At 60.9% G+C, this 8488-nt stretch overlaps 2 protein-coding genes across 2 annotated transcripts in view; one reads left to right on the forward strand and one right to left on the reverse strand.

Moving 5' to 3' along the window:
- Nucleotides 1-4728, forward strand: part of ENH_00079120 (hypothetical protein, conserved) — a gene marked incomplete at both ends in the record, with an annotated part of 5833 nt that extends 1105 nt beyond the window's left edge. Inside the window, 2 exons of the mRNA XM_013577748.1 lie at nucleotides 1-4283; nucleotides 4489-4728. The exon at nucleotides 1-4283 is cut by the window's left edge and continues 1105 nt beyond it. Of these exons, the coding sequence (XP_013433202.1) occupies nucleotides 1-4283; nucleotides 4489-4728 (4523 nt within the window). The remainder of the gene's footprint in view (nucleotides 4284-4488) is intronic.
- Nucleotides 4729-6033: 1305 nt separating this feature from the next.
- ENH_00079130 (eukaryotic translation initiation factor 3 subunit 10, putative) lies at nucleotides 6034-7257 on the reverse strand (the record flags this gene model as incomplete). Its single annotated transcript, XM_013577749.1, has 3 exons — nucleotides 6034-6591; nucleotides 6819-6923; nucleotides 7192-7257. The coding sequence occupies 3 exons, from the start codon at nucleotides 7255-7257 to the stop codon at nucleotides 6034-6036; spliced, it is 729 nt and encodes a 242-aa protein (XP_013433203.1).
- Between the last annotated feature and the right edge of the window lie 1231 nt (nucleotides 7258-8488).

The following is an 8488-nucleotide window of genomic DNA, read 5'->3' on the forward strand; positions in this document are numbered from 1 at the left end:
CTGCAGAGGGATCTATAGAAAGTGGCGTGTGGGTCGAGGAGCTGACAGCAGCAGCTGCTGCTGCTGCGGGCTACCCGCCTCAGCAGCACTCAGAGCAGCAGCAGCAGCAGCAGCAGGAGGGCAGTGGAGTTTACAGAGTTCGGTGGATCAGCGGCTGCGACGCAACAATGTGCATGATTATTCCCCCTGCTGCTCCTGCTGCTGCTGCTGCTGCTGCTGCTGCTGCTGCTGCTCCCGCTGCTGGCGGCTCTGTGGCCTCTCTTGCTGCGTGCTTAAAGTTTGCGCAGCAGCAGCAGCAGCACTTCCAAAAGCAGCAGCAGCAATTAGCTGTTGCTGCAAGTGCAGCATCCACGTCCACGCAGGCGCAGCAGGAGCAGCAGCAGCCGCAAGACAGCAACAGCGCCAGCAGCAGCGCCGCTGCTGCCGCGCAGCTGCAGCAGCAGCAGGTTGTGTTGCAGCAGCAAGCTTTGCTGCTTCAGCAGCAGCCGCAAGAAGGGGTTCACAGGGTTTGGCGGGTGTCTGAAATCGACGCGCTGCTGCGGCAGCAGCAGCAGCAGCACCCAGCAGCAGCAGCAGCAGCAGCAGCAGCAGCAGCACCAGCAGCAGACAGTCTTCACCTCTCCCTGCAGGGCTCAGCAGAGTCGTCTCCACTGCAGCAGCAGCAGCGGAAGGCCTTGAAGTCAGTTGCAGCAGCAGCATCACCGGGGTCGCTGACTCCAGCAGCTGTAGAAGCAACAGCAGCAGCAGCAGCAGCAGCAGCAGCAGCAGCAACAGTCCAGAAGGGGCCCGCCAGGAACGCCCTAGGAAGGTGGGAGTCCCGCAGCAAATCTGTTGGTTCTAATTCTTCTGCTGGACCTGGTGCTGCTGCTGCTGCTGCTGCTGCTGCTGCTGACGGCCCCCCTTCGCGGCTGCCGCTAAGCCCTGCAGAAGCAGCAGCAGCAGCAGCTGCTGCTGTGCTGCTGCCAGCAACTAATCCAGGGGGCAGGCCGCCGGGAATGAGTGCAAGCTCAAGGCGGCGGCGGCTGGCTAAGGCGCGTGCTGCAGCAGAAGCAGCAGCAGCAGCAGCAGCAGCGGAAGCAGAAGCAGCAGCAGCAGGACTCGACCCAGAGGCAGCAACTGTCGACACAAGTGCCTGGCAAGACCAGCAGCAGCAGCAGCAGCAGCAGCAGATGCTGCTGCTCGACCAAACCGGGGCCCCTAACTGTTCTTGGGGAGACAGCAGAGATAGTGCTGCAGCCCTGCTGCTGCTGCCGCAGCAGCCGTCTGCTGCTGCAGCAGCAGCGTCAGCAAGAGCTGTTGCGCTTGCGGAAGCCTGCCAGCAGCAGTCTGCTGCCTGGGCAGCAGCAGAAGCAGCAGCAGCAGCAAAAGTGCAGCAGCGAATTGACCGCGAAAGACTCGTTATGGCTGCCGCCTGCGGCGCGCCTGCTGCTGCTGCTGCTGCTGCTGCTGCTGCTGCTGCTGCATGTGTAAAGCAAGAGGGGACCGGAGAGGAGAGCGAAGCAGATGCCACCACAGCAGCAGGCAGCAGCAGCAGCAGCAGCAGCAGCGTGCTGTCTGCGCAGGACCAGCACGTGCTGGTTGTGGGCGGCGGCGAGGCGGAGTCTCTTTGGGTGTGTCCTGATGGGCAAGTCAAGCGGACCGCAGCAGCAGCAGCAGCAGCAGCAGCAGCAGCAGCAGCAGCAGCAGAAGGCAGCTCTCGCGAGGAGAAGCTGCAGCAGGCGCTGCAGCCGTTTCTGGCCTACTGGAAAGTGAGAGAAGAAAGAGCAGAAATTGATCCTTATGGCAGCATAACGCGGGCGCTGGAAGTGCTGCAGCAGCAGCGCGGCGACAGTCCTGCTGCAGCAGCAGCAGCAGCTGCAGCAGCAGCAGCAGCAGCAGCAGAGCATACAGAGTGGCTCTACACGAAAGGCAACGAGGTCGCCCTTGATGCCCTTTCTTCTAGTCTCTCCTGGCTGGCCAGTGATGCAGGCAAGACCCTAGCTGGAGCTGCTGCTGCTGCTGCTGCTGCTGCTGCAGCTGCTGCTGCTGGAGGCGAGCAGCAGCAGCAGCAGCAGCAGCCTGTGCCGCAGGGCGGCGAGGAGAGCAACGGCAGCGACTGCGGCGGAAGCAAAGGCGGCGCCACGCCGAACTCTCAGCCCTGCAGCAACTCCAGCAGCAACTGCGCAGACGGCAGCAGCAGCAGCAGCAGCAGCAGCAGCAGCAGCAGCAGCAGCAGCAGCAGCTGGACGACGGACGACTGGGGCAGCGCCCTCAGCGCGCAGAAGGAGAAGGTGTTGGCTTTGTCAAAAGCAGCAGAAGCTGTTGAGGAGCGGCTGCTGCTGCTGCAGCAGCAGTTTCCTTGGTCAGCAGCACTTAACTGCTGCTTCTTCTCGGGGGCCCCCGAAGCAGCAGAAGGGGGCCTCGCGCGGCAGCTGCAGCGCCGTTTGCTGCAGCTGGGTGTGCTCGGAGACGCAGATCCTGCTGCTGCTGCTGCTGCAGCAACTGCTGCTGCTGCGGCTACAGCTCTGCCGCCCGCAGCCGCGGCGAAAGGCAGCGGCAGCTCTCAAGGCCAAGCAATGGACGCAGTTGCTGCTGCAGCAACTGCTGCTGCTGCTGCTGCTGCTGGAGCAAGCAGCCGCCAAGGAGGCAGCGTCAGCAGCAGGAAGGCTTCCGGTGTTGCAGCAGCAGCAAAAGCTGCTTTCAGGGGCTCGCGGAGGCCCGCAGGCAGCAGCCGCAGCGCCAGCGTAGCAGCAGCAGCTGCAGCAGCAGCAGCAGCAGCAGCAGCAGCAGCAGCGTCGCCGGCTGCTTCGTTTACTTCCGGCAGCAGCGACCGCAGACCCTATTCGCATCTGCCTGCTACTCAAGAGGAAGACACATCGCTGCAGCAGCTGCCTCCGCCGCAGCAGCAGCAGCAGCAGCAGCAGCATAGCTTGCTGCACCAAGGAGAGTCTCCCTCGAGGCACATGAGCTTGGCTGCTGCTGCTGCCGGTCCACCCCTGCAGCAGCAGCAGCAGCAGCAGCACACCCAGCCCATCGCAGGGTCGCAGCAGATGCAGGATCAGCTGCTGCAGCAGCAGCAGCAGTTACATCTCCTGCCTAAGCAGCAGCAGCTTCCGGCGCAGCCGCCTGCTGCAGGGCTGCAGCAGCCACCGCAGGAGCAGCAACAACTCCTGCAGCAGCAGCAGCAGCTGTTACACCAAAAAGCTGCAGCAGCAGGCGGCGCTGCAGCAGTATCTGCAGCACCTGATTTGTTTTCAACCCCACAGCAGCAGCAGCAACACTTGATGCCGCAGCAGGGGTACATAATGGGCCCTCAGCAGCAGCTGCTGCAGCAGCCGCTGCAGCAGCCGCTGCAGCAGCCGCTCCAGCCGCCGCTGCAGCAGCCGCTGCAGCAGCAGCTGCAGCAGCAGCTGCAGCAACCGAGTGGGGAGCCAGCAGTATTCGGGCGCATGCACATGGGGCTGCCCTTTACAGAAGAGCAGCAGCAGCACCAGCTGCTGCAACAGCCATTCCAGCAGCACCCGCCGCAAGCACTGCAGCAGCAGCCGCAGCAGCAAATACCGCAGCAGCAACTGCAGCAGCAGCCGCAGATGCCAGTGCAGCGCCAGCTCATGATGCACTACCCGGCGCAGCAGCAACAGCAGCAGCAAGATTTGCTGCTTTTGCCTCACGTGCAGCAGCAGCAATTCCCCCTGCACCAGCAGCAGCAGCAGCCATGCTTCATACCGCCGCAGCAGCCGCTGCAGGATCCGCGGCTTCGAGTGCCACCGGGGCAGCAGCAGCAGCAGCAGCAGCCTTGTGTGCTGCAGCAGCAGCAGCCAGTCCTGCTGCAGCGGCGAGGCAGCGTGATTCCGCCGCCGCTGCAGCAGCAGCAGCCGCTGCTCGAACAGCCGCTGCAGCAGCCCTACATGATGACTGGGGGCCCTTTGCCGCCTGTTGGGCAGCAGCAGCAGCAGCAGCAGCAGCAGCAGCAGCAGGTGCTGCTGCTTCCAGGACAGCAGCAAGGCTCTGCTGCAGCAGCTGCAGCAACTCCTGCAGCAGATCGCAAGCCGAGTTCTGGCCTGCGCCGGTCAGCAGCAGCAACAGCTCGCAGCAGCGTGGAGTATGGAAACGGTGCTGCTGCTGTTCCCGCTGCTGCTGCTGCTGCTGCTCCCGGCAGCAGCAGCAGCAGCTGCATCAGCGAACAGCGTAAAAGAGCCCGCAGTTTCAGGGCCTGCAAAGGCCGAGCCACGAAGACACAGCAGCAGCAACAGCAGCAGCAGCAACCTGCAGAAGAGGCAGCAGCAGCAGGAGGGGCGTGTGAGGTGGAAGGAAGAGAGAGAGAGTGCGGAACTTGAGCTGCTGCAGCAACGCGAAGAGCAGCAGCAGCAGCAGCAGCAGCAGCAGCAGATACTGGCTGGCAGAGCAGCAGCCACTTCTGCATAAGAGGGCACAGTTGCAGAGGAGACGCTGCTTTTGCAGCAGCAGCAGCAGCAGCTGCTGCTGCTGCTGCTGCTATTGCTGCTATAGGGAACGCAGCAGCAGCAAAAGCTGGCGCATTTGAAGCAGCAGAAGTCTCACTCGGGTGCCACTTTGTGGGCCTGGCCATCCCCATTGCTGCAGCAACAGCAGCAGCAGCAGCAAGGGCTACAGCATCGGCAGGAGCAGCAGCAACGTTGCTGCGCAGCTGCAACCGCAGCACCTGCAGCAGCAGCAGCAGCAGCAGCAGCAGCAAGCGAGGCAGCCACCTCGACTCCTGGGGATGCATGATAGAAGCAAACAGCGAAGCAGGAGCTTGCCGCTGCTCGAGCAGCAAGAGCTGCTGCAGCCTGCTGCTGCTGCACCAGCAGCTGCAGCGGCAGCAGCGGCAGCAGCAGCTGCTGCTGCTGCACCAGCAGCTGCAGCGGCAGTCTAGCCCGCCAAGGCCGGCGGACTTCTTTTTTTGTTTTTGTAGTAAATGGCAAACAGAAATAAATTAATAAATTACATTTATTTTATTTTCTGAACTTTTGAAACAAAGTTTGTTTTATGAAGCTACAGGAAAGCCTCCAGAAGCAAAAGCAGCAGCAGCAGCAAAGACAAGCAGCCCCCAGCGTGGCCTCGCTCCTCCTTCAGACAAGCTAGCTGGCTAGCTAGCTAGCTGGCTAGCTAGCTAGCTATCTACCTAGTTACGTGCCTAGCTAGCTAGCAACATAGCTAGCCACTCAGCTAGCTAGCTAGCTACTCAGTTGCCTGCCTATCCAGTTAGCCACGCAACTAGCTAGCTAGCTAGCTAGCTAGCTAGCCGCCTAGGTCCCTGACTCGGTAACTAGCTATCTAGCCACCCATTCAGCTAGCTAGCTAGCTAGCTAGCTAGCTACCCAGCGAGAGGCCTCAAGAGGACATGAAATCTGAAATTAACTTCAAGTGACCCAACACTCACTTCCTAGTTGGGGCAAGCCCAGCCAGCTAGCTAGCTAGCTAGCTAGCGAGCTAGCTAGTTAATTGCAGTGTGCAGCTAGCCAGCTGGCTAGCTCCAGTGAGGCTAGCTAACCGGCTAGCTAGCCGGCTCGCTAGCCGGCTAGCTAGCCGCCGACCCAGAGATGCCCATTGTCCTAGGCAACAGCTGGCTGGCTAGCCAGCTGGCCAGCTAGCTAGCTAGCTAGCTAGCTAGCTAGCTAGATGGCTAGCGGCGGCTTCTGTGTTTTTAGGCAGTTAGTGGCAGCCCCAGCTAGCTAGCTCGCAGCCACAGTGCCCTCCATGACCAGCTACAGCTAGCTGCGCTAAGCTCCTCAGCTAGCTAGCTGCAGCTAGCTAGCTGCAGCTAGCTGAGGCGGCTAGCTAGCCAGCTAGCTAGCTAGCTAGCTGTGAACAGTCCCCTTGTGTCAGATGGGCAAATGAGTCTCCGCCCTCTGAGTGCGTCTGACCAGCAGCTCTGCTGCTGCAGCAAAAGCAGCAGCAGGAGCTGTTTCTGCTGCAGTTGCTGCTGCAGCATTGAGTTAATTAAATTAAGAACATCAAAAGAAATAACGAGACACGAGCGTGGTGCAGCGGCGACACCGATTGCTGCTGCTGCTGCTGCTGCTGCTGCTGTCTTTACTTTCTTCGCCGCACGCGAGTGAAGCCTTCATCCTCCGCCGGCGGGTTTTCTGTTTGCTGCTGGTCTTGCTGCTGCTGCTGCTGCTGCTGCTGCTGCTGCTGCTGCTGCTGCTGCTGCTGCTGCTGCTGCTGCTGCTGTTGCTGCTGCTGCTGGCGTGCTGGGAAGTCCTGCTGCTGCTGGCGCACCGGGAAGTCCTGCTGCTGCTGCTGCTGCTGCTGCTGCTGCTTGTCTCTGTTCATGTTCCTCCAGTTGAGGACCTCGCCTGCTGCTGCTGCTGCTGCTTCTGCTCTTTCTCCTCTGCGGAAGAAAGTCTCCTGTCTCCCTTTAGTCTCTCTGCCTTTATCAGGAGAAGTCAGCGGCGTGCTGCGCCTCCACTCCAGCTGCTGCTGCTGCTGCTGCTGCTGCTGCTGCTGGTCCCTCGACCCTGTCGGCGACACCGGCTGCCCGCTGTTGCTGCTGCTGCTGCTGCTGCCAGCAGGAGACTCCGACTTGTGGCTCAAAGACTGGCTATCTGCCCGTCTGCTGCTTTCTCGGTTTGCAAGGCCGTGCTTCGCCTGCAGCAGCAGCAGCAGCAGCAGCAGCAGCAACAGCAGCACACTCGCAAGAGCGCGCACATTAGAGCAGCAGCAAGAGCTTCAGAGCAGCAAGGAAAAAAGCAGCACCAGCGCCGCGACCCGCAGCAGCAATGTAAGCAGCAACAGCAACACTGGAAGCAACAGCAGCAGCAAGGCCAGCAGCAGCAGCAGCAGCAGCAGCAAGGCCAGCAGCAGCAGCAAGATACCTCGATTTCCAATTCTCTCTGTCTTTGCTTCTCACCTATCTCCTGCAGCCGCTTCTCCCTCGCCTCTGCTTCTGCTTTTTGTCTTTCCATTTCTTCCATTTGCCGCTGCAGGAAGCAGCAAAATGAATTCAGAAGCAAAATGAGCAGCAGCGCAGCAGCAGCAGCTACACAGAAACAGCAGCAGCAGCAGCAGCAATCCGAAGCAGAAAAAAAGGCACAGCAGCAAAGAAATAAAGCCAACAGACCAAACAAACCACAGACTCAAGGGCATGAAGCACCAAAGATAGCAGCAGCAGCAGCAGCAGCGTTAACAGCAGCGTTAACAGCAGCAGCAGCAGCAGCGTTAACAGCAGCAGCAGCAGCAGCAGCAGACCTTGAATTCTTCTTCTTTCTTGCGTTGTTCCTCAAGCTCTCTCTGCCTCCTTATTGCTGCTTCCATTCTTTCTCTGGCTCGCTGCACCTTCTGCAGCTGCAGCATCTGCAGCAGGCGCTGCCGCTGCGCTGCAGCAGCAGCAGCAAACTGCTGCTGCCGCTGCTGCAGCTGCCGCGCCACCCATTGCTGCTTGTCCTCCTGCACTCCGTCGAAGGCCGCCTTCTCCTCAAGAGCAGCAGCAAATGCAGCACGGTGCTCTGCAAGCAGCAGCAGCAGCAGCAGCAGCAGCAGCAGCAGCAGCAGGTCATTCTTTACCCAAGCTGCACCTGCAGCACGAGGGAGTGGTAACTGGAAGCAGCAAATGTGCAGCACGGAAACACAACGCTAACAACAACGCTGCCACCTCTGCTGCTGCTGCTGCTGCTGCTGCTGCTGCTGCTTGCCTTCCTCGTGCTTGTTTTGCAGCTGCAGCAGCACCCTGCGGTCTGCTTCGAGCTGCTGCTGCGCCCAGGCAGCCAGCAGCGGCAGTTCTGCTTCTCGACAGGCCCGAATGTAGTGCGACACTTTCTTCAGGTTCAGCCGCCGCTGCCGCACCCGCAGCAGACGCTCCTGCAGCAGCAGCAGCAGCAGCAGCAGCACGGCAGCTAGCTGCAAGTCCCACCCCCCTTCACTTCCTAGCCCGCCAGTCCTTAACACTAGCACTACACGACCCCCCTTCCCTAAACTAGCTAGCTACCCAGCTAGCTAGCTAGCTAGCTAGCTAGCTGGCTAGCTGGCTAGCCAACTAGCTAGGACAGCTAGCCAGCCAGCTAGCTACCCAGCCAGCTAGCTAGCCAGCCAGCCAGCTAGCTAGCTAGCCAGCTAGCTAGCTCCCCAGCCAGCTAGCTAGCTAGCTCCCCAGCTAGCTCCCCAGCTCCCCCTCCAGCTCCCCCGCTCCCCAGCCCCCAGCTAGCTAGCCAGCTAGCTGCCCAGCTAGCCAGCGACGGACGTTGTGGAGCTGGAGTCGCTGGGCCTTCTCGAGGTCGTCGTAGTCGACGTGGCCGTCAAGCACGTCCTGAATGTTGATGTCAGTGAGCTGTTTGCCCTTGATGGTGATTTTGCTGTCGCGGCCGCCGATGCGTTTTATCTCGTCCAGCATCAGCGCCGCAGTTTCGCTCCGCGCGCGGATCCGCTCCTCCTGCTGCCGCTGCTCCACCCGCCGCTTCGAGGCTTCTTCCCGCCGGTCCCGCTCTGCAGCAGCAGCAGCAGCAGCAGCAGCAGCAGCAGCAGCAGCAGCAGCAGCAGCAGCAGCAGCAGC

This window comes from Eimeria necatrix, genomic scaffold (genome assembly GCF_000499385.1).
Source record: "Eimeria necatrix Houghton genomic scaffold, Enh_scaff840, whole genome shotgun sequence".
Taxonomy (NCBI): domain Eukaryota; phylum Apicomplexa; class Conoidasida; order Eucoccidiorida; family Eimeriidae; genus Eimeria; species Eimeria necatrix.